General features: G+C 49.3%; 1 protein-coding gene across 3 annotated transcripts in view; it reads right to left on the reverse strand.

Moving 5' to 3' along the window:
• The window catches only part of RGL1 (ral guanine nucleotide dissociation stimulator like 1), a 249,451-nt gene that overhangs the window by 18,036 nt on the left and 205,326 nt on the right, over positions 1-26,089 (reverse strand). For all 3 annotated transcript variants that reach the window (XM_015245678.3, XM_072945948.1, XM_006211768.4), the window contains 9 exons: positions 23,884-24,068; positions 20,657-20,781; positions 19,027-19,242; positions 15,367-15,470; positions 12,116-12,200; positions 7,187-7,276; positions 4,778-4,864; positions 3,474-3,506; positions 1,353-1,474 (listed from right to left, as the gene is read on the reverse strand). In XM_015245678.3, coding sequence (XP_015101164.1) covers positions 1,353-1,474; positions 3,474-3,506; positions 4,778-4,864; positions 7,187-7,276; positions 12,116-12,200; positions 15,367-15,470; positions 19,027-19,242; positions 20,657-20,781; positions 23,884-24,068 — 1,047 coding nt within the window. The remainder of the gene's footprint in view (positions 1-1,352; positions 1,475-3,473; positions 3,507-4,777; positions 4,865-7,186; positions 7,277-12,115; positions 12,201-15,366; positions 15,471-19,026; positions 19,243-20,656; positions 20,782-23,883; positions 24,069-26,089) is intronic.

A 26,089-nucleotide genomic window follows, 5' to 3' on the forward strand; every position in this document is an offset into this window, starting at 1 on the left:
TGAGTGCTCCGAATCAAAGGTTTTAACCGAACAGGACGAACCTATTCTGAGATTTTAAAAACAACCTCAGAAATCATCTTTCAAATGAGGAAATGGACGTGTTTCGTTTACATGATCTGCTCAACTTTATAACCACCTTCAGAGCTTAGGGCGTAGTGTCCGGAGACCTGAGCTTGAATCCAAACTCTATCACTAACTGGTTATAATATTTCTCCAAACCTCAATTTCCTCATTGGCAAGATACTTGTTTTGCTGGTAACTGCAATCTCCCTGGTGATAAACTTTCAAGGAAACCCCCGGTCTACAGCAGGGGTCAGCAAATATTTTCCGTAAAGGATGAAACAAGAAGTATTTTAGGCTTTGCAGGCTATGTGGTCGCTGTTTCCACCATGCAGCTCTGCCTTTAAGCATAAAATCAACTGTAAATACGAGGTAAAGGCATGGGCTGTGTTCTGGTGCAGCTTTATTTTCTTATTGGATACTAAAATTTTAATTTCAAACAACTGTACCATGTCCCAGTATTCTTTTTTACGTCAACCATTTGAAAGTGTAAAACCAGGCAGCGGGCAGGATTCAGCCCGCGGCCTCTACTCCCCGGGACTGCAGGGTAAGGGCTGCGCAGCCCTGCTGGGCCAACACTCAAGGCCCGGGGATGAGTGACCTGCCCACGCCTGTCCTTCTCTGTTTTGAGACCCGTCCCTGTGAACCAGCCGCACGAGAGCTCCACCTGTCCTTCCAGACCCCGAGCTCGTCAGGCCGCCGGGCCTGGGTTCACGCTCTCCTCTCTGTCTGGACTGTTGTTCTCCAGTTCTGGTGAAATCTTTTCTCTCCTTCACAGCCTAGCCCAGACATTCACGCCTTTTTGACAGCCTCCCTCTTTCCCCCCGCCCTTGGCCCAGTGAACTGCTCCCCACTGATTACCTAATGTATTTCCATGCTTCGTGAGCTCCTCTCCTCTCTGTTTGAAAGCTCCCTCAAAGCTAACACCACTTAGCACTTAGTGACAAGCATGGTGATGACGGTGGTGGTGGTGGTAAGCACTGAACAATGCTGTCCCCAAAGAGGTTCCATTTAATCCCCACAAACACTTTACAGACGAGGATCCTACCCTGCAGGTCAGGAGGATGGAGTCACTTGTTCAAGGTTACAAAGATAAGTAAACGGTAGCAAGAATTCTGATACCATCCATCCAATTTCTCCTGCTCCACCATCAGCCTTTGAAAACCGAGGACCCGGAACCTAGGAGCTGCTCGAGAAGTCGCTGCTGAATAAATGGCCGGGCGAGGAACTGGACGCAGCGTCCCTCTGGCCAGCACCGCCGCTCCACCCTGGTGGGCGGCGTGGCCACCTACCTCTCCTCCTCTGTCAGCAGCTGCTGCTTCTGGAACCACTGGATGAACTTTGGGTCCGGGGTCATACAGTAGCTGTTGCAGGCAGATTGTAGGAGCTTTATTTGGGCAATCACTTCAAATTCCTAAAGCAAACAGACCAGCAAAAAGAAGGCGTGAACAAGGCCAATCAGGTAGACGCCTTTTCAACATGAAACCACAGCACATTAGGGTAAGTGACGGAGAAGACCGCCTTCCTTAGGAATACAGTGGCTGGATCGCTCGTCCGTCCTAACTCTGCTCTGACTCTCAGCACGCTTTAGTGGTCAAGTCCTCCTTCCTCCCTGAGAAAGCAACTCACATGAGTAAAACTGGCCACCAGGGCGCCCCAAGCTAGGTGCTCCCTCAGGTCGCAGTGGCTTCCTTTTTCTCTCTTCCATTTCTATTCTTGGGACAGAAAACCTATTTTTTAAGGTTGAGTCCTGCTAAAATGTATTTTAAAATTCTGTTTCCTAAAAGATAAAGAAAAAAACTTAACTTCGGGAAGCTCTCAAGTTCCCTACCCCCATCTTCTTCAACCCTTACCCCTCAATAAATAAGTCTTGGTAGAGCTGAATATCCAAACAGTCCAGGGCCTCATAAACTTGGATGTTTAGATTGCCTAAGTCCCTGGGTTTTCACTACCTAGTAAATCACTTAACTAAGTCTTTTAAAGCTCACAAGAGAAGCAAGTGTATAATTATGTCCAAAATTATTTATACTTCTTTAGATGTTTCAGTAAAGATTTTTTTAAGTCAGCAATGGGTAGAAGCTGTAGCTTTAGGTTTTATACTCAAACTTTCCAGAAGTTTAATATGCTAGTCTTACAAGGAAAGAGATCACCATCCAGGGTTATTCTGAAGTTGAAGGACAAAGATGGGTAAATGTGGAGGCAGTAACTGTATTTGTTGTGTCATTACAGGACATGGCAGAAGCAGCTTAGCAACTAGAAGATTCCATGGGTGTCAACTCCCCATTCAATGCCTGCCACCTTCAGGCTTAGCATCCTCAAGGAACACGTGTCATCATCCGCTACCAGGGACAGAAGACGTACGTTTGTCTAGGTTAGCATATCTTGTTACTTACGAGTTCAGCCTGCTAACTCCTGCAACTTTGGCGCTAACTTCAATGTCCTTTCCTCCTGGTGGTTTCTCAGACCCCCACAGGCTGGGGGCAGGCGCCCCTCCGGTGCGCTCCTGTAACACCCGCAACTTCTGCTCACAAGCCCGCATCCGGCTGCACTATAACTGCCTGTTTGTCTACCTTCCTCGCTGACTGTGGACGCGAGGCGAGCAGGGAGCTCCGGGATTTCCTCCTGCCGTCCCCAGCCTGCCACAGTGCCCGGGCCGTGGGCCGCATGCAGCCAGTGCTCGTGGGACAGAGCGTGAGTGGGTAACTGAACAGTGCGGACACCGGACGGCGAAGTTACCACTGTGCTCACCCCTGTCCCTGTGAACCGCTCGACTGCACCATTTCCACACTAACGCCGTAGCGGATTTGCAAAGCTCTGTTTTGCCTTTTCCAGTGCAGGGCAGAACTATTCAGCTCTCCCCAGAAAAATTCAAGTGGATGACCACCCCCGCCTCGGCTGACGGGGAAGGAAAACAATTGCCCACGTGTGACCGTGCAGACTTGTCTCCTCCCCTCCCTCCGGCAGGCCCGCAACAGCCAACCGTCTTCATTGCCTCTTCGATACCATCTACGCTATGAAACCCTTTCTCCTTAATAGGATGAACCTATTATTACCGAAGCTGATTGTAAAGAAGGTGATGATGAAGGGGTTTAAGAAAGAAGTGTGGGCTCTGGAGAGGCAGAGCAGGATCTGAACCCTGGCTGTCCTCCTGGGTGACTCTGGTCGAGTTGCTTCATCTCTCTGGGTCCTGGCTTCCTCAGCTTTGAATTGAGGATGATAAAACCTACCTCACAGGGCTCTCGGGCAGTAACATGCAGGAACATGCCAAGCACCGTGATACACAACAAATGTTCAATAAATGCTAATTCTCTTTCTCCTGCCTCTACAAAAAACTTGTCTCCACTCCTGAATAATTTTGTTCACGCCCAGATAAAGTAAAACGGAAAACCACAGCCAGCCGAGACCCCACTTACCCTTCTCCTCTTCTCAAAGTTTATCAGGCCGCCCTGAAAGAATTTAGAAAAAGGAAGAGTGACGAACCAAGCTACTTTGAAGCACAGCCCTGTCTGTTCTGGGTCATATTAAGCTAGATCAAAGGGACAATCAAGTCATAGTTATTAATGGCACCGTAATTATGGCTACCTTGGAGGAAGAGATGTCTCATTCGCTTAAAGAAAGACATTCTTTTAATTATAATAGGACAGGATGGGTGGACAGCCTTCTCCTAGAATGTCTGAAACCAACTCAAACAGCAATGATAAAGGATTTACAACTCAGAGAATCCAAATACATTCGCAGAGTCAGTGAAGGCAAAAGCTTGAGTGAATGTCCGGCTACACTTTTTTTTTCCTTTCCTGGCCCCAAAGCAATGAAGACAGATGGTTATTGACTCATCATACTGGAAACCAAATTGTTGATGGTTTATCAAAAGGGAAGACACTTCTACATAACATCATCATAGAAGTTAAGTTTCAATTCTCCATCCCCTCTCCCCCGATCCTATTCTCAGAAGGCTGAATTTAATCTCTAAATCATTGGTCACGCCCCACCGCCGGAATCCCCAGCACTGGTGAGAGTCTCCAGAGCCCAGCTGAGGCGGCGTGTGTGAGACTCAGCACAGGCTCCGTGACGGGCGCGCCCGCGTCTATGCGCACGGAGGGGGGCGCGCGCCAAGTGACTGCTGCTCCTGGTTAGAGTGAAAGGAGGCTGACTGCAGGTGACGACCAGGAAGGTGGGATGCATTTAAATACGCAAGAAGTCCTCAAAATTTCATCTCGAATATCAAATCTCTCCTCCATGCAATACTCTATTACTGTTACGAACATGTAGCTTGTTTGACTGGGTTTCACTTCTTTCCCATTTGTGGGGAGAGAGAGAGCGAAAAGGTGATAATGTGAAACAAACAAACCAAAGAAGGATACTTAAAAATCCACAAAGTGGACCGACCCCCTGCCCCACCAGGCAGAGTGTTAAGGCATATGATCCCCTCATTTCCACCTGTCCAAATCCTGCCCAACATCACGGTCTTGCTCAAACCCACTCCTTCACGAGGCCCTGCCATGCCACCCCCTCATCTGGAACTGATCGTGGCCTCGTCTCCTCTTCTCTCGTTGCGTTTCTGTTTGAATTCTCATCACTTCTACCCACCACTGCCTGCTTTGCTGTACACCTTCCACCCCACTGGGGGCCACGGCTGGTGGTCTCCATCTTTGGGCTCCTCAGCACACGGAGCATAACGCCACGTTCGCAGTGGGCCCCCCGCCGGCCCGGAACTCACCTCGATGTAGTCCGGGAGGGCGGTGTCAAGCATGGTCAGGTCGGTCAGGAAGGTGCCCAGGTAGGGCACAGTCCCCTGCATCACACCCTGCAAGGCAAGCACAGCAAACCCATCGTTGCCGGTGTTGAAAAGCTTAGGGCTTCAGTAACCTCCACCCCGGACCAAACGGACCTGTGGGCCGCTCCCTTGAACAGCGTGCCCACGTGCAGATGAAGGGGCACTCTTGGAACAGCTCGGTTTGGAGAATAATTAAGGACCATTTCAGGCCTAATTTAAGACCACGAGCACTAACCTCTATGAATGAACTGTTTTAAATTCCCACACAAATGGGTCAGGAACTCCATCACCAGGGTCACTTTCAAAGTCACGAAAACCAAGCCCCAAAGCCAGGAGGTGGTTCCCACGTGTTCACAGTGGGTTTCCACACTGCTTAGTCTCAGGCCAGAGGGACATCTGCTCCTTTCACCGCGTGCAGACACTCAGGTGGTTGAGGACGGCCCCGGTGGGGGTGGCCTCGCCATCGGCGGAGGAGTGGGCGGGGGCACGCTGGAGAAGTGTGACCACAGGAGCGTGGGGTGCCACTATTTAAATGGCGGCTTGGTGGCTCGGTTCTGAAGAACAGAGGAGGGGCAGGGAAAACCAGACACCTGAAAGTGGAAAACCTGACAACCCCTATCTTCACCAAGTGATGCGGGCTAATGCGTCCGCCACACTAGATGCCATCCCCTCCACGATGGCTGAGAAGGGCGCCTCACATCTGCGGTGTTCTTCCCCAGACCCTCCGTCTGCCCAACCACTAGGGAGATGACAGACACGCCCTGGTGGGGGGACATTCTACGGATACCAGGACAGTCTTCCTGAACATTGCCAGACAACACAAAACAAGGAGAGACTCGGAAACTGTGACAGAGCAGAGGAGACCAGGTTGACAAGGCAACTAGATGTGGTGGGGGGGCCGGGTTGGATCCTGGAACAGAAAGAGGAGACTTCACGAAAAAACTAGCGAAATCCAAGCCACTCTGGACTCCGGTTCACAGCGCTGTGCCCGGGTGGGTTTCTTAGTACTGACAGAGGGTGGGTCATGATTACGGAAGATGTTCACAAAGGCGGGGGATGGGCGACGGGCTCACAGGAGCTCTCTGTACTACCTGGCACTCGTCTCTAAATTCTAAAACAAAAGGTTTATTTAAGAAAAAACTGTCCCTCGGAAATGCAGGTAGGAGCCCTTCAATGGCAGGTATGTCTGTGCCCTTTTAATTTCACCAAATGTCCTTTGAGATTGTCTCTGTTCTCCCCCAGGCCGCCGAGGCCCTAGCCATTCTGGAGAGAAGATGAACGGACACCCGAGCCTACAGCCCACCCGGGCAGGAAGACGAGGGCCCGCCCGGGCAGGGCGCGAGGCAGGCTGCTTCCCCCCGGGACCGCCTCGTGAGGGCTGTGCCCGCGAGCACTTTGTCCTCTAGGACCTCACTGTCAGCTGCAGTCTGTCCTTCCCTATCATGCGTCCAAGGTCTCATCCTGAACCAAAATAATCTCTCTTTCAAAAAAAAAAAAAAAAACCCCAGCTATTCTTAACTTGTCTTTGAACAACCAAAAGAAGCCTGCAATGCTGCGGGTGTTTTCGGGGCCGTGTCACTGAAGAGCCCGTCAGTCAGAAACAGCCCGTCTGGTTCATGACCAGCCCTCCAGCGCAGGAGGAGGAGGCTGTCACAGCAGGGGGGAGGGTATTTACAGTCTGTCAGACTCTGACCTCCTCTCTCTGGTCTCCCCCTTCTGTGCCAAAAGCTAGGGGAGGTTTAAACATCAAGCCAACGACATTAAAAGTGCCTTCAGGTCTTAAAGAGGGAGGTAGGGCGCCCCCTCGAGTCCTGACAAACTAGAAAGAGCTGGTGCGCGTGTGGGGTCAGTGAGGGGAGGCAGAAAATGAACAGACGGGTTGGAACAAATGATCTCCAAGGACAAGGACCAAGCCGTCCTGGGAGCCGACGCTCTCTGCCCTGGGCCACCATGTGCTCAGTGCTGACCGCAGATGGCATTCCCGTCAGGGAACTGAAGCCCAGGAGGTCTCAAGGCCAAGGGAGGAGTAGCCCCTGAGGGCAGGTGTGGACGCAGGACAGCAAAAGGGGACAGACATCTACCTGCCGCAGACTTTCCCTCACTTCCAGGAAAAAAACAAGTTCCGGGAAACAACATGATTTGCGACTCTCAGTGTTTACTTCCTGCTGGGTTGAGTGGGAGGGAGGAAGGCTTTCCTGCAGACCTCCCAGGGTCGCTGGGAACAAATGAGGGCGAGAATGGAGGAACGTTCTGGAAAGCTAGGGCACCCAGCAGACCGGGGCCCGCTACGCACACGGAGCCGCGCTTTCAGCGGGGGTAGGTGGCCTCAGGAAGGCCTGGGCTCTGACATACCATGTCCTTCTGGAGCTGAAGCCGCCTCTGAGTCCGCTTCTGGTTCTCCTTCACACTGCTGTCCAGGTTTGCAAATTTTGAGGTTCCTTCCTAAGACACAGAAACACACGCGGGGGAGGGTGATGGAGGGTGATGCTGCCACCAAGGGGCGAGGGGTGCCTGGTTCCGGCACAGAACCTCTGCCCCCGCCATCTAGACGCCGCACAACACCAAGAGGCCTCCAGAAGGCCCTGGGCTGTCCCAGGCAGGCCTCGGGCTGGCTGGTGGCAAGGGGTCTCGTGTGTGAGGAGGCCTGGCGACCACGGTTGATCCTGCTCGCCCCCTATTTTGTAAGAAGAGCCTCCAACTTGGTTGTAAAATCCCTCGTTAATACAAAGCAGGCCGTTCCTGGAGCTGGAGACAATTTTTACACACCCCAAATTTCCCTCAAAGGAATCACTTGTCCTGGAAAGTGACGAGCTCCTCCTCTGCCTGTTTTGTGCTTTCCTGATCCTGGCCTGACATGCACATCCCCCCGTGCTGTGAAAGAAAAGAGACCATTTCTGTGGTATGGCTCAGCTAAATGAAACTTCTGTACCAGAAGTTTTCCGAGGAAGGCCAGCACTAATGTATGAAAGCCAGACCATCAGACATTTTTTTCCCCTCTTTTCTCCCCTAGTCAATCCTCCCGAGTTGCCTCTAAATCACCCCTTCCTCCTGGCGCTGGGGGACAGATGGCTGCTCTGTGTCACCACCCCTCTGTTGTAACAACAAACTCTTTTGCACGGTGACTGATCTCCAGTTTGCTGACTGAACAGAAAGGGTTTCTGGTTTTGTGGTTTCAGGGTCTTGCTAAGTTCTCATTTTCCAGGAACTGTATGAATGGGAGGCAAATTTCTCAATTCGGCAGCACGTCACCTCTGCGTCGGTTTCCCCTTCGTCAGTTGCCCTGGGCTTGTTACATTACCACAGCACGTGGCCTTTCACCGCGGCACAGCTATGAGGGGACCTCTTTCAGCGACTTGGCCTCTCCGACGGCAGTGCGGCATCAGCATCTTCCATCATTCACCAGCCTTCCCGCGCCGCCAGGGACAGAAGCCACAGCCACACATCGCCTACTTTCAGGCTCTCTGATACGAACGGTAACAAGGAGAGGTATCGTCTGAGGACCTCCTACCTAAGAGTCTTTCCTGGGGGGGAAATGAAAGTGGCCTGAAATGTGCCGCTTCCTGGGCTGGGTGGTTCTGGGTCCTCCCAAATTCTCGAGAATGTGCTTGCAGTGAGAAATCAACTCTTTCTGACTTGAAGGTGAGTGTCATCTCTTTCCAGTTCCTTCTGGTTCCCCTTCCGGTTTCTCAATCATTGGCAGATGCACAGTGTAGGGAAAATTATTGCAGATCTAACCGAAATTCTTAAGAAGGACTTCTGAAGAGTGAAGAGGCTCCTGAGAATCACTGAAATGGGGTGCTCAAGGAAGAGAACTGAGGACAACCTCCTCCCTTCCAGCCGGGGGCTAGAAGACTCGCTGATTCCATGACTTCATGAGAATGAGATTCCCCTACTGGCTGGAAAACTAAAGACTGGCTGCCGTCAGTTCTTCCAAATGAGGTGCCAAGTGAAAATCCACCATGTGCCATAATCAGCCATGTCAGTGTCTTCGTTCCTCGGCCCTAAATCCTTTGCCCTGCAAGGTCCCACAACACCCATCCCTTGAAACTTCTCAAGACCTCACAGGTTCTGTGACCGCACTGCTCTGGTTCTCCCTCCTGCCTCCTGCTGCTGCTCACGCTCACATCCTCTTAGTGATGCTTCTTTCTGACAAAGTCATCTTCTTGTTTTTCACTATGCTTCCATCTTCAGTCCCATGGCCTTAATCATCACCCACATTTGGATGCATCCCAAACCTCTCCCTCCATCAGCGTCCTGCTGTCCCCCATCTCGTCCCCTCTGTGTCCTCCTCTCTCTTCTTTGGCAGAGGTCAGCTGCCCGCATCCACCCTGCTCCTGAGCCTCGGAGGGGCCTCTCCCACTAGGGAGACACACAGGCACTGGACTCTTCTCACTCCACACCCGTTAAGTCAATGGTTCCATGTGAAAAGGCCTAACATCCCTAACAGGCTTCTGTCCTGACTCTGACAGCAGTGCGTTTCGGAGCGTTGCTAAGCGGACAGCGCCAGCAGAGCCAAATGCCTGCGCCTTTCTAGGAGGTGTTCACAGCAATTTGATCCGGGAGAATGCTCACCAAGGGTCCCATGAGCCAAGAAGGTTTGGTGGTCCTCTGCCTCCCTGCTGTTTTGAAGTGTGTGGACTCCTTAGTTCACCTGCTTGGAATGATCCAAGTTTCCGAAATCACGAAGAGGTAGCAGGTTTAAGGCAATCACTGAGTCAAATAAAAGCATTTGTTTCCAATAGTCAAAAGGAAAACCATAGACTTTTGCTAATTATTATGTCGCCTCAACCACAGTATTAGAGGTAGCCCATTACGTCCACCCAGGAGCAGCAGAGACACCACGGAAGACTAAGACTGCCACAGACCGGGGCAGGTGCAGCCTGGCGCGTTAAACGAGGCCAGCATTTTTCCTTAGTGGCTCTTCTGAAAACTTAAGTACTCTGATTTCATTTTTTTTTAAAAAAAGAACTGCACTGAGAATTAACACTCAGAGTTATACACTTCATGTGGAGAATAATAAACAGAGAAGACTGGAGAGGGCCCTCCATATACATGTGACCTGCCCCAAACATTCCACTGTCCTTAATGATGAGGCCCAGACCACATGAATCCAGAGCCAAGGTTTTCACTTCTCTGGGGTTTGAGCCATATATGAGAGATTTAACTTAGCGTGCCGGGTAAACGTCTACATTTAAGAGAGGCTTATGGGACCTTTAATGTCCAGATACAGCCCTGCTTCTAAGTTTTCAGCCAGAAGACGGCCACCAGGCCACGGGCTGCGGAGTGTGCAATTTATCTGCTTTGGAGGGGTGACTCGGAGCTGTTGGGATTTGAATGTGTGGCTCCAGTGAGTCTAGCCTTGTATCGCTGACAGGGAGACCACTGAGCCGTCTCCTTCGAGCCTGATGAGCTTCCGTTTTAAAGCCTGCAAATTCCTGGGGGATGTGAAGCGGGGAGCAACCCGAGCTCAGCAAGCAAGCAAGCATTGCCCAGTAGGCCAAACCCAAAGTCAGACAGCAGCCCCGCGGCCCCGCTGGCATCACCTCTCCAGGAAGGGCTAATAGGGGGCAAGCTGTTCAAGTCACGTGAATCAGAAGGCCCTCAATTCACGGAGTCACAGTTTCTGAGCACTCGCTCCATGCCTAACGTGTTTGGCATTAGAGATACAATGGTGAAAAGGTCCTCGCCTGCAAGAGGCTTGCAGGCCAGTGGGGAGACAGGTAAACGCACAATTCATTCATCAGGCAATTTCTAAGGGTGCACTTGGGAAGAGCTGGGCCAGAGGGCTGTCGGGCTTCTAGAGCACGCGGGAAGTGCCTGGTCAGACCCGAGAGTGTCTAGGGAGGATCCAGGAAGAAGGGGAGTCCGCACTGAGACCTGCAGGAAGAGCAGGACTGCGGAGGGACAGTCAGGAGGGCGGGAAACGGCTCATCTGACAGGTACCACCCGCTGCCTGTTCTTGGCATCGGCTCTAGGCTTGTACACGTAGCTCACGCTCGACTCACCTTCATTTGTGAGGCATACTTTGGCCTCGCAAGTAGAGAGCTTGCCAAATACTAAAAATGAGTTACATTTGCACATCGCTTTCACGTATTTTATCTTAGTCAATCTTCAAAACGGTCTGTGAGGTCGGTAGACTACCCAGTACTGCTGTCGCGTCCCATTTACAGAAAAGGAGACTGAGGACTAGGACCCTGCGCTCTGTTCGCCCGGCGCAGGGCGGCCCCGAGCGGCAGCGCACATCCGGGGCTTTCATTCTCGCCCGCCCCTCCAGCTCCCCCGTGAGGGCAGAGAGCGCCTTCCGTGCGGCTGTACCCCCAAGCCGAGCAGGGTGAGAGCTCCATCGACATGCGTGGAGTTACCAGTTTATCTTCTCTCTGAAGTTCTACCTCACCTACCCTGCCTCCTGCTCCCAAGCGGTCAAAAGCAACAGTTTTACGCCTAGGTGTTAAAAGCACAGATCAAAGCTCACCAGGCTGGATTCGTGTTCCAGCCCCACTACCTGCCGGGTGGGGGCTCGGGGTGTGTCCCTTACCTCTCTGAGTCTTGGCTACCTGCCGCTGAGGAAGATAAAAACCTGCTGGATGGAAAGGCTGTAAAGATAACACCTGGGCCATGTTCCCCTCTGGTGACTGTTCACAACCTGTTATCTGTACCTTTATTGGCCTCCTTAGTCTTGTTTAGGGTCTACGTCCACCCACCAGAAGGTGAGCTCCTGAAAACAGGGTCTGTATGGGCCATCTCCAATCTCCCAGAGGCCCGGCGCTTTACAAACCCTGAGGCATTCAACAAGCGCCTGGAGAAGTGAATTGAACCAAGCTACCGCTTCGCCTGGCCTGGAGTTCAGAAGTCAGCCCTCGTCTGCTGTCCCACAAATCCTGCTGACTGCCAGCGTGTGCAGCTCAGTCCAAGTAAAGGACGTGGAGTTGCAGGCTTGGCCCCTGTGCCTCCAGGAGATGTCCTGCTGGGAAGGATAACCTGGGACCTCTCCCTCACCAACCTGCCAGCGCGCGGCGATCACAGAGCAGGTTTCAGGAGCTACACGTGGCAACACGAGTCTCACAATCTGGTTGTGTAACAGTCAAGCTGAGGTGCTGGACTTTGAGTTTTCTCAACCCTAAGCTTCTCAGATTTGGCATAAAAAAAAAAAAAACCCAAAACTACCAAAAGTTCAGCCTTCAGGTCCCGTTAGGCTTTCTCATGGGACTTCAGGAATTTAAGGAGCCTCCAAGCTACTCTCCCCAGAAATGGCTTCCCAGGCTGTCAGCCCAGTGCCCTCACCTTCATCAGTAGCTCCCGGCTGGTCAGATGGTTGTTATGGTCTGAGAAGATATCTGAAAGTTCTTCAAACATCAGCATTCGGTCCCTACAAAAGGGATGAAGAAAATATTAACAAATGAAGATTAGCAAAAGCCGAACCCCCCCGGCCTGGCCGTCCTCAGGACCCAGGGCCCCGGGGGGTGGCGCCGAGCTCAGGACCCGTGGGCAAGGCGAGCACAGGTGAAGCCAATGACTTTTCTCATGCAGGGTGGCCTTTTTTTTTTTTTAAGGTAGACATGGTCACCTATGTAAAGAGCCTGTGTAGGATATTTCCTAACCATGCATGTTATAATCATTAAAAAGAATCATTGAATATGTATGTATAGGCATGGCTGGGACACTGTGCTGTGCACCAGAAACTGACACATTGTAACTGACTGTACTTCAATTAAGAAAAAATTTTTTAAAGAATTGTTAAATTGGGGTATTAAAGGTGCCTGATTGGGACATGTTGCCTTTAGCAAGTTAAAAAAAATTTAATCTTAGCAACACACACACAGCCCCACGGGCCCCGAGAAATCATCTTGGCCAGTCCCCTCATTTCAGAGGTGAAGATGCCAGGGTCAGGGATTTGCCCAAGTTTCCACGACTAACTGCTGAGAGCTGCAGCACAGAACCCAAATTCCGGACTCACAGGCCGGTGGTCTTCCTCTCAAAGTCAGAGTATACGGTGGCTTCCCCATGGGCTCTGCAGTGAGGGGTGTGGGTTCAGATCCCAACTCCACCACTCTCTCCCTAAAAGATCTCAGCCAAGTGGCTGAACTTTCCTGAGCTTGTTTTCTTATCTGCACAGTGGAAGCCCCAATGGCCCCTCACGGAATGGCTGTGAAATCAGCAGGGTCACACACACAAAGCGCCCACTGTGCCCCTGCCCCACCCTAGTCCCTGCGTCCCCACAGGCCTCTGCTTTCCTCGGCCCCTCCAGGGTTGCTGAGTGGATGGTTCTGAAGGCAAAGAACCCACAGAGAGGGTACTGTCTGTGCAACACTTTCATTATCATGAGAAAGCCACTGCTAAGAATTTATGTGTTTTACAATGAATATATTACTCTTAGAATTAAAAAAGAATCCTTAAAGCTACCTATATTTTGGGAAGAACCATTAAGAACTTAATCACACGTGGGCTTAAACAGAGAAAAATAGACAGCTGTCTTCTCTGCCCACTGAAAGTTATTAACGTAAAGGATCATGGGGAAAGTGATAACCAGATAAGATGTCTTAACCCCATCCCTCGCGTTTAGCAATGGGAACTATGTAAAGCTGGTGCGGAAGTGGCTTCCCTAAGGACCTGTGGTACTTCTGTAGCGTCCTTGCTAGAACCTGAACCCAGCAACCAACCAAGAAACAAACCCGACGCCCATACGGTGCAGAACAGGGCTTTGAGGTTGGTTCTGTGGTCCTTCTTAAATACAGAAGCCAGCTCAAGAATGGGCCTTCTCATATGATAACCAAGGAGATTAGAGAACAAGTCTACTTTTTTTTTTTTTAACTTGTGTTTTAGCCTCAAATTTGCTGTGGATGAAATCTTAGGCTGCCTAAGTGACCTTCCATAGAGTCCAATGTATGGACCACCACGGGAAGACAGGATTACCTTTCACTGCCACCAGAGAAAGCTGCAGTGGGACAAGGCTGGCTGCACGTCAGCCCCTGATCGTCCCTTTGTTTCTGACACCACGGCTGGGGCGCAGCGGTGAGGGTGAGGGGAGGGGGCGGGGTGTCGAGGACGAGGGCTCTGCAGGCATCTGATTTTCCTTCCCTGTCTCACCGGGGCCTGTCACCTAATGACTTGATAGGATCTGTATCTTTCCTAAGACTCCTGTGCAGAGGAATATCAATCAACTTATCTCTATCACACACAGAGTTACCTTGATTATTGAAATTAATGAAGAGAAGGAAGAACCCAAGAAAAGACTGGGAATCAGGAAAACTGCCCTCGACTTTGAAAAGCCTGTCTGCCCCCGCTTCTCCTGACAGATAACAGAGCCGAGCTCTGGAGTCCAGCTGGCGGTGGTGTCTGCAGCCCCGGAACACCAGGCGCTAGGATTGCCCGCTTCCAAACCCACTACCCATCAAAGGATCACATCATAAATAATGTGACGTCCCCCAAGCAGACGTTCCCCTGATTGAGAATCCAAGCTTATCGGTCGCTTGGGTGCTCTGGGTCTCCTCTCTCAGCATAAATCTTCAAAGTTCTGGTTTACCAACCTGAGTCTCTTGCAAGCTGGGACAGTGTCAGTCCCTGAAGGCTTAGCCAGCTCTGATTGAGCTGATGGAATGGACCATTGGACTCTAAGGACCAAACCCACTGATTCTACAAGGCAGGCCTGCCTGGGGAGCCAGATGGCCCCTCTCCGGACCAGAGCTGACTATGCTGCATTCAGTAGCATATATAAACAGTCCACTCATCCTTCCCTGTTATGGCCTGATTTCTTCTTTTTTTGGGGGGGGGGTGATTAGGTTTATTTATTTATTTATTTATATTTAGTTTTTAATGGACATACTGGGGATTGAACCCAGGACCTTGTACACTCTAAGCACGCACTCTACCACCGCCAGACCCTCTGGTCTGTGAGTGAAGCTCTGGGAATAGGGGCGAGAGTGACAGTGAAACAGTTAAGCACATTCTATTGTTCATCGTTCCAAAGGTTACAGCAAGAAATATGAAGAAAATCACAACACAGAAAGTGGTCAGTTAATAATTGTTGTCGGGTACCCAGGAAAGAGCACTTAGAGGTTTGTAACATCACGAAGATAGCTTTTACTATGCTGAGGCGGAAACGAGCTAAACAGATTCCTGTCGAACAGCAAGACCTAACGTCCATCTGCACACGTCATCCCTCACGGCTTGCAACGGTTTAGGGCTCTGGAACGTGGCTGCCAAATAACCGGGAGTAACGGCAAAACACTGTAACTTCATCACTCCACAGCCTTAGCCCTCGAACCCCTGACAAGATGCACATCCTTAAACTCACCCCCCATGCCAGTCATCTTGACTCTGGCACCCTCTGAGGATCGGTCTGCTTCCCGCAGCAGCCCTACCTCAGAACTCATTAGCGGCGATGTGTAAGACGCACCCCGCCTGGGACACGCAGAGGCTTTCAAATGTGTTTCTCTAGTTACATAATGCGAGCTTGGCAGGTGAGGACCCACGCCATTCATGCAGCAACCAACCAGCCCAGCCAAAGAAAGCGGAGCAGACACCTGGGAACTTACTTTGGGACCGCAGCCCAAGTCTTTTTTAAGCGATAGATGGAATTAGACTGCAGAGCTGAAACGATGGCCCGCAAGGAGGAGAAATTCTTCAGGATTCTACATTCCTGTATGGAGAGTGATCAAAACATAAAAGGCATTTAAATATCAATAATACAGTGAGTTGGTGGCTTCCTGTTTTAGAAGTATCACAGCCGCTATGAATTCTTACCACTAAATAGGCAGCTGTGTAAATACCGAACATCAAAAAAGTGGCTCCTTACTCCCACCCTGGTCACCGAAACACTTTATAGGTTTTGGCTCCGCCGGCTTGTTTTTCTCCCTTTAATATATTTTTTTGCGTTGTTGTTACAGTTTTATAGTTTCCAGCTTTCCCAGTGAAAACACGGACAGAGGTGAGTCTGCAGAGCTATGAGAGAGAAAGCAGACTTTCTTCTGCTGCGAGCACCCAGATGCCCTAAAAATACCCATGAAAGATGCCTGTATCCTTTAGAGCCACAAAGAGAACCGGGCAGCGGCCACTTCGAGGTCAGACGGTATCAAACATCTCATGACCCACCCCTGTCCAGAGGGGGGCGTATAACTTGGCAGTAAAAATTCGCCACAAGTTGAACTTTGGCTTTTATGCTCCTTGGCCAAGAGGGAGTATTTTTATACACATTCATTTGGTTTCAAACTGGCTTGTGCCTCAATCATAAACATTCAGAAACACCTTGGTACCTCAATGTTTCCAAAATAACCTGGGCTTTTAAAATAAAATTCATTTTGGCAGCGCTTTAAAACAAAATAAAAAGAGAACAGGAAGCATTCTGGATGGCATTTCCTGGGGCAGGAGAAGGGCTCCCTGATCCCCACACTGAAGCTACCGTTCAGAGGCTGTAGCAGCAGCAGACAGTGACCCTGGAGTTAAAGTCCTGCGGAAGGATCGGCAGGGACAGTGAAGCAGTCAGAGAGAGGGCCCCATTCTCAGCTGGAAGGAGAAGGTGGCAGCACGGAGACAGCAGACTATGCCTGCCTCACGTCCGCAGAGAAGCTTCCTACGCGGGCGTGTGGGAGTGTAGCACACCCACTGTTTACGATCGAGGACACTGTGCGCGTGGGCTCGGCTTCGTGCAGGGCTTCCGGGGCAAGAGGTCCCAGGCTGGTTGGGCGTAAATGCACACTGCTTACAAGATCACTTCATGAAGTCATGCTGATCCTGACTATGAAGGGAAAATGGCATTCTCTGACTTAGCACGCCCAAATCTGGCTACTTAAAATTACCGTGCCAAACAAACAAACCCCACGGCATTTTCTTAGAGTAAATGCCAAAGTTCTTTACAAAAGTTATGCCCACTCTTTTGAAATGCCTCAATGCTTTCCTTTTATTGAAAAAGAAAGAGAGAGAGAGAGAAAGCGGAGAGCGAGCGAGCGAGAGAGCCAGAGTGCACTCTGAATTAGTCAGCCTGGAAACCGAGCCCACGAGAGCACGGTTCAACAGAGGTTCAGAATCCAAGTTATGTTCTAAAAATCAGGAAACTTGCAATAAATAAAGGAACTTGGGCACAGATATTTCATGCAAATTGTAATAAACATATGGAACACATTATTCAGAAAGAGGCTTAAGCTCAGGATTTAAAGGAATACGAGAAGCATCTGGCCCCCTTTCCAGAAGAAGAGGTATCTTCAGAGAGATGTGATGCAAAAGCAAAAAAGGCAGCCGTGAGGGCAGTCCAAGACAATACAGTCACACTGGGTCAGAGATAGTCTCTGCATGTAAAATGATCAATTTTCAAACATCCTCTCAACAGAAAATGTGATTAATGCAGGAGAAATAAAATATATCTTGGCTGGAAACCACCTGTGAGTTTTATTGTCTTATTAAGTAACCCACACAATTCCCAGCATGCTCAACACTGGGAACCTTAACCTCCAAGAGTGAAGGACCCTTGGCTTTTAAGCATGTGCTGTGGGGTTTGGAGCATATCTCACATTATACAATTTGGATTTCTCATTATCACATAAATGCACAATTTATCTTTAATTTGGACCAAAAGTGATTGTTTGAGCCCCACGCTCACATACACAGATGCTATATGGCGTCCATAGATTTTCTAAGCATTTGAGTGGATTAAAGGTAGATTATTTTCTTCTGAGACACACAGATGACTGTAAATGATATGACATTTGTGGCCAAAAAATTATATATATATATATATATTTTTTTTAATCATTATAAGAAGACAGAGAAGTTCCATGCACTTTCATACTCTATCAGAATTTCTTCTGTAGCTCTCACTTGTTGATAAATAAGCTAAATTCAGAACAGGAGAAATCTAAGTCACATACGATATTCTTCGTTTCTTCCATAGAGTATTTTTTCATATACGAAAAAGTCTGTGGTATCAGACCACCTCAAGATTCAAAATAAAGCAGCTTCTCCGATACAATTATGGCTTTGCTATTTAGTCAAAGACCACAAAAGAAAATGCAAAAACAAACAAACAGAAAGCATGAAAGTTTCAGCATTAAGCCCATAGACAGGGGCTTCATGAGAAAAGTACGTAATGGGATAGAAAACAAAATGTGTTTTGGAGAGCGCTGACCCCTACAGCCCAGGACGTGGGATATTTACATGACAACTTTTGTCAAAATTGTTGTTAATTACATAGCTTTTGCTGATGTAACTTCTGCCTAGAAAAAAAAATCTTCCCCAACCTTCAAATACCCCAAATCCCATCAGTTGTTCAAAGCTAAATTCAAAGGTCATCCTACGTGCCGAGACTTCCTTGACCACCCCCGTCAGGAGAGATCCTCCCTCCTCCACGTTCGCAGCGCTCATCTGGTAAGGCCCCCGCCCCCACTCTTCAGCCTGGGCTGAGCCAATTCCAAGCATATCTGAGCTTCCTTGTTGGACGACAGGCTCCTGCAGGGCCACGTTAATTGTGCTGGGCCTGTATGTGACCCCAAAGTACTTAATGCTGCAACTCAGGAGCATTTAGAGGCTCATGAGATGTTTGGTGACTGACTGACTGACTGACTACTGCTCACCTTTTCTCAATCATGAAATAAGATGCTCATAAGTGAGGGTCATATGGCGTGGAAGCAGTTGACCCAAGGGACTGACAGCCAGCAGAATGTAATTCAGGCAGAGGAACATACTTCAGATGTAAGGCCCTCAGAAAAGCCCTCACTTAATGTGGAATCTCTGTATCTCTTTAGAAAAGAGATTTGGGATTCAGAGAAGGTACCGGCTCTTCAAATCTGCACAAGATATAAATAAAGCTTCCAGGTGCTGGAAGGATGCATGCGGAATCCATCTGCATTGAAGAGCGGCCCATTGGACACTTACACCATGAGTTTATATCTACTGAACACGGGCAGGACCAACACTCAGTCTGTGAAAAAGCAGACATGCCATTTCACCCAGGAGAAGCATCAGTATGGGGGCCCATGAGCAGGAAGAAGTGAGCAAGGGGACAATTTTTTTGAAGAGGAAGAACACATAAGCTCTCCCATTAAGAAAAGCAACTTCTTTTTTCTTGCTTCGGAAGGGCAACACCAAGGCAACCAAAACCCAGTGCGCCCTCACATGTGGTCCTTTAATTGCCTTTCAACCAAATGGAAACATCAGAGTGACGGAGTCGTCTCCCATAAAAATAATATTTTGAAAAAGACAATTACATGAGCAATGTTAATCCACTTCTCGATGATTTTGGCTCTCTGCTGGGTTTTGAGCTCTTTGCCCCCCAGGATGGTGCTGACAACGCATTTGGTGAGGGTGTTAAACTGAGAGATGGTGGCGCGGATCGTAGGAGCCAGATGTTTGTTTTCCTTCTTGTCCCTTCGAGACCAGATGCAGCCCAGGCAGTGGTGAGGCACTACTTTCTTGAACAGTTGCTGGAACAAGAGAGGAATGGACCTTAAGGACAACGCAGACATTTCATATGGCAAACCACGTCATCTGGGTCGTCTGTAAATGGGTATTTTGTGAAGGCACAAATGATCCTTTTCTACTTGCTTTCCCTCATGGTGTCCATTTCAGTAGACGAAAGTAAATGATTAATATATTAACTGATCAGAAAAGGCCACACATTCTTTCTAAATCTGCTCAACTGAACAAACGGAACACAAGACCAAAAGAAAATTTAAATGACCAAAGACATTTTGACTTTTCTGTCCTGGAAGGAAAGCCAGGTAAAAATCTATACTGCTAATCAAAAAGAAGTGGTTAAGATTATTCTGACCCCAGAGTCATATCCACAGTACGTTCTGGACATTCACAATCATGAACTGGGTTTGATGCATACCGGTTCACCTGAAAAGTGATTCGCAGGACACGTGACACTCAGCAATGTCACTACTTCCTGTCATTTGAAATGAAGAAAGTAAGAAACAGATAAGAGGAAAAACTATTCAACATCTCACTGTAAAAGCAAGAAAGAGGGATTTAAAGCCTGGTTTCCAGGTCTTGCCTAAAAGTCATAACCAGTGAAATTTTCCATCTTTTTCTTACACTATCAGTTGTGAACAAGAATGAATTTGTGGACAAGTCTGAATCTGCTTTGTACAACAACCCAGTCTGAGCTGTGTGAGGGCTTGTGTTCCAGAGGGAGCACCAGGACTTACCTTGTGCAGACTCTCTGGTTTACTTCGGCTAGTTTACTTGCCGGCTAACTGGATGGCAGCTCTCTGCCACTTTCTACGCTGCTTCGTCCAGAGTGACAAAAGTGCAGAAGGGCTAACACCATTGGGATGATCTGTAATGGCCCTCTTTTCTTTACCCAGCTAACACTGAGCTGTGAGATGTGACTGATGTGATCAAGTGTGTACAGCTCACAAAAATATTCAAACTTCAAAAGACCAGGAAGCACATGTGGAAATGAGCTGCCAGATAGAGTCACATGTGGGTTCAGTGAATTTATTTTATCCCAACTTATACTTTGACCCCTTTACAATCCTCCAAATAAAACAGTTCAGATCTTGAAATATTTATGAGTCTAAAGGGAGAGGAAAACCCAGGGAACAGGACAGATTTTGTTTCACCAGGATTAGAATTCTTGGTTCCCTCTGGGTATTGAGCGCCAAGTGAAAAGCACCTTCGCCCAGAATTGTAAGAAGAGCTCAGGCCTGAATTATTCAGATGAGTGATTCAAATCACATCTTTACCCTGCATTTGCAGGCACAGCTTCTCTCTCAAGGATTTGAAAAGACTTCAAATCACGTTACCCCACTGGCCTGCCTGGGGCCACCAGTACTGTCACTCCCCACGTTTTACGTAGAAGCGCGCCTGAGGCACAAGGGGGAGACGTACCGCATCCATGTAGGTCAGCTGCTCGGCCACGAGATCTTCGGAGAAGCACGTGAATTCCGCGGACCCGCCCCCCTCCAGGTCCTCCTCCTCCTCCAGGCTGAAGGAGATGGTGTTGGGAAACCCGTCTGTACACAGGCGGAAAAAAATCAGTCATCTGGTGCCCCTGTATATGACCCTGTTCATAGAGTCAAACTGGACTCGGACTGAGGAAGGGGAGGGCTACAATCCCTCAGCAAACCCACAGGGAGAGAACAGCATGGAGTGGAATGAGGGTCTTCCCAACCTCTGCTGCTCCGAGACACTTTGTAAGCTCAGAGGCCTCACGGTGTCACTTGGACAAACCACTGGCTCCCCGGCCAAGGACGGCCAACTTGGGCAGAGTCTGGAGAAGCACAGCTGGGCTACATTCGGGGGCCTCATTCTGGGCTCCCTCAACCTCTCTGATCAACACAAGCACTAATCCAACTATTTCCTAAAGCTAACCATGCAATTCTTTTTTTTTTTTAATTGAGGTATAGTCAATTTACAGTGTTGTGTCAATTTCTGGTGCACAGCACAATGCTGCAGTCATACATGGATATGCATATATTCATGAATTATGCAACTCTTAATTACTGGGCCATTTATAACCAGAAGCCTAGACGGCCTAGGCATGAAGGCAGGGGGAGTAGAAGAGGGGCCATTTTGGTATCAGAAATGCTGATAAAGTCTTCAGAATTGTCAAAAAGTCCTTAGAGTTCTCAAAATTTTAGAAGCAGCTTTTGGCTTCCACTTAAAAGTATTCTAGAAGCCACAGAACAGTCTTAACCTGAATCCACCTGAACCTTATTAGAGACAAGATCATCAATTAGCAAATTAATAAGGCACAGACTGAAGAAGTGGGGAAAAGTCACTTCCCAGGACTCCAAATCCAAAGCAGAAGGGCTTGGCCTGGGAGCCGCATTCTGCAGGACTGGAATCGTTAGAGGTTTACCTTGACTCCCTCGCCTCCCCTCCCTGGAAACCTTCCCCGATTCCTGGGTGGTTCCCCAGCCTCACGCCTCTTCACACTCCTTGCTCTCCTGCCTGTTGAATCCGTTCTCAAGAAGAAAAATCGAGTCACAGTCAGCTACATCTCAGCAGACAGTTAAATCAGTGTGTTACCGCTCCCCCAGAATGCCTGCATTGTAAGCCTTTGTGAAGTAAGACTTTTAGGCATCGTGGGTCAAGCTGGGGTGGCCTGTTCTTGGTTTCCTAGTGGAAAAGGGGTGCTGAGAGGGGACCATGTGGGCATCCGCCAATTCCGGTAACAAGTATGTGATTTAAGACTGGCCCCCTCACCCTGGAGTTGAAGGCACTGGGTCTGGACCACAGCTGGGGAAGGTGGGAGGGAGTCACTGTCGGCCTCTGGAGTCTGGGACACAAACAGGCATGGGCTAAAGCAAGTGGAAACCCTCTGATTTCACCACTTCTCCACATAATTCTGGTCCTGTCTCATCTGGTGGAGGAATAAGACATCTGACTGAAATCCCAAAGGTCAGAATGGGCCTCTCAGCCCTCTTGCTAGCCACCGTATGCACGTCGATCCCGGGCGCTCTGCGGCGCCGGGGCTGACCCACTGCAGCCAGGGCCTGGGGGTGCTAAGGCTGATCTCAGTCACTCAACCCTGAATGAGGCCTGATCTGTGCCCTGGAAGATGACACAGTCCTTTCTCTCTGGGGTCGAGTCCATACTTTCACCATTCCTGCTTTTGACTCTCTTCTAGAGGTACGTAGGTAAAAACTTGAAGCAAAATTTCCCCTTCGAAACACATGTAGGAGACTTCGCTTGCTTTCGCCAGCATGAAATTGGGTAAAGTTAGCACCTGGGGACCCAGCTCCTAAAACCCCTTTCCAACAACGATTCCTGTACTTAATAAACAGAGAGTTTAGAGCTTTCTTGATTAAAAATTTCCAAACATAAAAGAAAATTCACTCCTGGGATTGCCTAAAAGCCTTTGTTCCCAAAGTCGGGCGACCTGCCTCAGCCTGCCAGAGGGGCTGGCCTTCCATTCTGGCTGGAAACAATGACCACTGGTCCCACTGGTTCCCCAATTAGGCCGGGAGCCAGGGGCAGCCCCCGTGGGGAGATCCAGGCTCTACCCGGGCATCCACTCGAGCACAAAGGCAGGAGGGGAGGCCCTGAAGGGAGCCGAGGCTGGCAGCTGGAGGAGTGCCCCCGGTATTCAGACATTCCCGGGGGGTGAAGTCATCTGCGATACAGCGGACTTGGCAGTCAGCTGCCAGTGATGCAACTGCATTTTCCCCCTCCCTGGCCTCCATACATAAAAAGTTCACAACAGGGACTGTTTGGAGTTTAAGGCTGTTTTCTTTGGCACTGATGCAGCTTCCCTTATCGGTGCTGAGGAAGCAGTTCCTTTCCCCCACGGAGGAAATCGGGCGTCACTTCAGGGAAATGCCTGTCAGAAGCTCCAAGTGGGTCAGCCGCCACCCCGCGGGCCAGTGAGGGGGTGAAACGTCACGCTGCGGGCCCATCCTGACCTCGCTCTGACTTTCTTCAAAGCCTGACAGTTTGAGCAGCCCACGGCCTGCCGCGGTGGCCCTTCCTCTGTCCTTGAAAATAGGCTGTCAGCTCCTCAGTGAGGAAAAAACAGCCACAGGAACTTCCCTCTGGTGAGGCCATGGGAGACGCTAAATAAATGACGGTGATCAGCCCTGGCAGGGGACACATTCCAGAGATGCTTTCCGGCTGAAGGAGAAGCATGTTTTCCCAGCTTCTCCAGCTTTTGTGAGGGCGGGAGCAGCCCTGGATTGAATTCCTTGCCTGCTGAGGTGGGGGATGGTTTGTGACGGGTTCTCACCTGACAGAAGGAGGACCCGGTTAGGCAGATGATGAAAAGCAAATTCAGGTTCCGCGCGATCTGTCATGACAGAGGAAGGTAGAAGCTCCCCGAGGAGCTCGTCCTCTTTCCGGTATGGAAAGAAGCTCTGGGAAATCACTTTCCTCGTCTATAAACTGAGGGAGCCAGACCACAAAGTCTTGAATATCCCCTTTGCTCTAAAACTCTAGAGGCGCTGAAATTAGCACTTCGATAACCTCGAGAATGTCACACCTGCCGCCAGTCCCCCAGCGGCTTGTCCCGGGGGAAACCAAGGCCTCCTGTTCTACAAACATAGTGGGAACATCCCACCACGGTGGTTCGCAAACCCAGAGCCCAGCTCCTCCCTGGGAACCAGACAAGCACTCACTGTCAGCGTCCACTTCCTGCTTGTGAAACTGCTCAAGAAGGTTCTGTGCTCTTCTCTCCGGGTCAGAGCCTGGCATCATCTGCTTGAGATAGTCCAGCAACTTCTGCAAGCAAGGGAAGTGCGGGGGCTCTCGGAAGTCCTCTGCGCACTGGTCAAGCCAGGCCCTCAGGATGGAGGCGATTGCGCTGAGGAAGGAAGAGAAACGGAGAGTCACTGCATCCAGCGGGCCGAGGGGACGCAGAACAGCCCCGGCCCGGGGCCTGGTGCGGGAGTGCCGCGGGGGGACGCGGGCAGGTGGTCAGCAGGTAATTCACCCAGAAGTTCCTGGCAATGTCAGTGAAGGTAAAGCATTTGAAAACGGCCCGACTACCTTTTATTATTTTCAGTGGTAGCTGGGGATCAGAGGGGAAACTGTAAGTAAAAACAAAAAAGGGGGACCAGAAACTTTGGAAAAACCCACAGAGAGCAAAAAAAAGACAAGCAGAAGATTTAGTGAGTCCCGAAGCAACTTCAAAGTAATCTGTATGCAACAAGATTATGTGTTTCCAATTCTGGATTCACTCAAGTCAGAGACCACAAAATCTACTGTACTAACATTTTAGGAAATAAATGACTGACAGCAGGCCAGAAATCCGAGGAAAGGAAGGGTCCGGCTTTAGGAAAGATAAAGGTATAAATTTAATTTTACAAAGATTACCAGGGGTTTCAGCATAGCACCAAAAATGTGCTCACAAAATTATCCTTTTTGCTTCTCAAATTACAAGAGGACAATGTGTTTCAAGTGGGAGAAAGAGTGTGAGCAGAGAAGTTAGGGTTTGCAAGGTTAAGGGGAAACACTTGATAAGCAAGAGCCCCTGCGGAGGTGGTGTCCTCTGACCACTCGGTAGAGTCCGCCCTGGGTGGAATGAGGACCAGGGCCCAGCGCCCTTCAGACACGTTACTAATAACACGAACGTGTTCCCTCTCAGTGAGGGGCAGCCTCTCACTCAACGGAAGAGGCACACAGCCGACTGACAGAATGGATAAAAACTTTTGCGTGCTATTATTCCATGCTCCACATTCAAAGAAGATTCTACAGCCTCTCCTGGGTTGGCACGTGCTGGGCTGTGTCCATGGAGGACACAGTACTTTGTCCCACCAATGACCAGCCATCCCCGGACACAGGGTGTTTTCACTGATAACGGCTGGAGGGGAGGACAGGGGTACATATTCATTGATGCACATTTTATTGACAGAGATGTGACACATGGTTTTAGCTGAAGACCTAACCAAAATGTCTCAGCTGAAAAAAAAATTGGGGGCAAATTTTAAAATTACCATTGAATTATACTTCAAACTAATCACTTGCTTAGTTAACAAACTGTAAAGAAACTAAAAAGTATTATGACCCATAAATATACACATACGAAACTGCAGGCTGGGCTTTCTCGGGTGTGTCTAAATTTCACGTCTCAATTTCATAGCAGAGAGCTGGACTGTGATCAAGGCATAAATACAACTGAAGCCAGTGTAATGCTTAACTTCTGGAACTGAAGTACAAACGCAGAAGGAAAGTAAATTTATGAACTGTTCTCACTGCTGCGGGATCACTGCTTCACTAACATGGACACGTAGGCATCTGGAGCTGCAAAATTCACGTACCAACAGCAGAAGCAGATGACATCAAACCATCACTTACAGCTGGAATTTAAAACCATAGAAATAATTCAGCATTTTCTAAAGCTTTCGTCCAGATCAAATCAAAAGGTAAACAAACGCTTCATGCCCCTGCAGAAAGCTAGAAGAAACTAATCTGGGCTCTGGGATTAATTGAAAGCACAAGCGAAATGAAATTAATGAACTTCTAGTCAGTGAACCTTCAATATTTGGTTCACTTGTTACATCATCTGCTTTGAATGAATGTTTGTGTTGACCCCGACTTCATAAGGTGAAGCCCTAACTCCCCCCAAGATGATGGACTTCTAGCTTTTGGGACCCCACACACAGCCTTCATTATTTCTCCTCTCTTCACCAAAAGAAGTATCAGGTATCACGAGCTAAAGAAGAAAATGAGGCGGCACTCTAATATTTCATTTGTATAAGGAACAGGACCTTTTCCACAGTTTCCCTTCTTGGCTGACAAGCCTCGATCCCAGAACCAGGATGGGCACACAGGTGGGGTGACAGCCTGGAGCACAGGTAAGCCTGACGTTTGCTACGTCAGCTT

The sequence above is a fragment of the Vicugna pacos genome, chromosome 21 (genome assembly GCF_048564905.1).
Source record: "Vicugna pacos chromosome 21, VicPac4, whole genome shotgun sequence".
In the NCBI taxonomy this organism is placed as follows: domain Eukaryota; kingdom Metazoa; phylum Chordata; class Mammalia; order Artiodactyla; family Camelidae; genus Vicugna; species Vicugna pacos.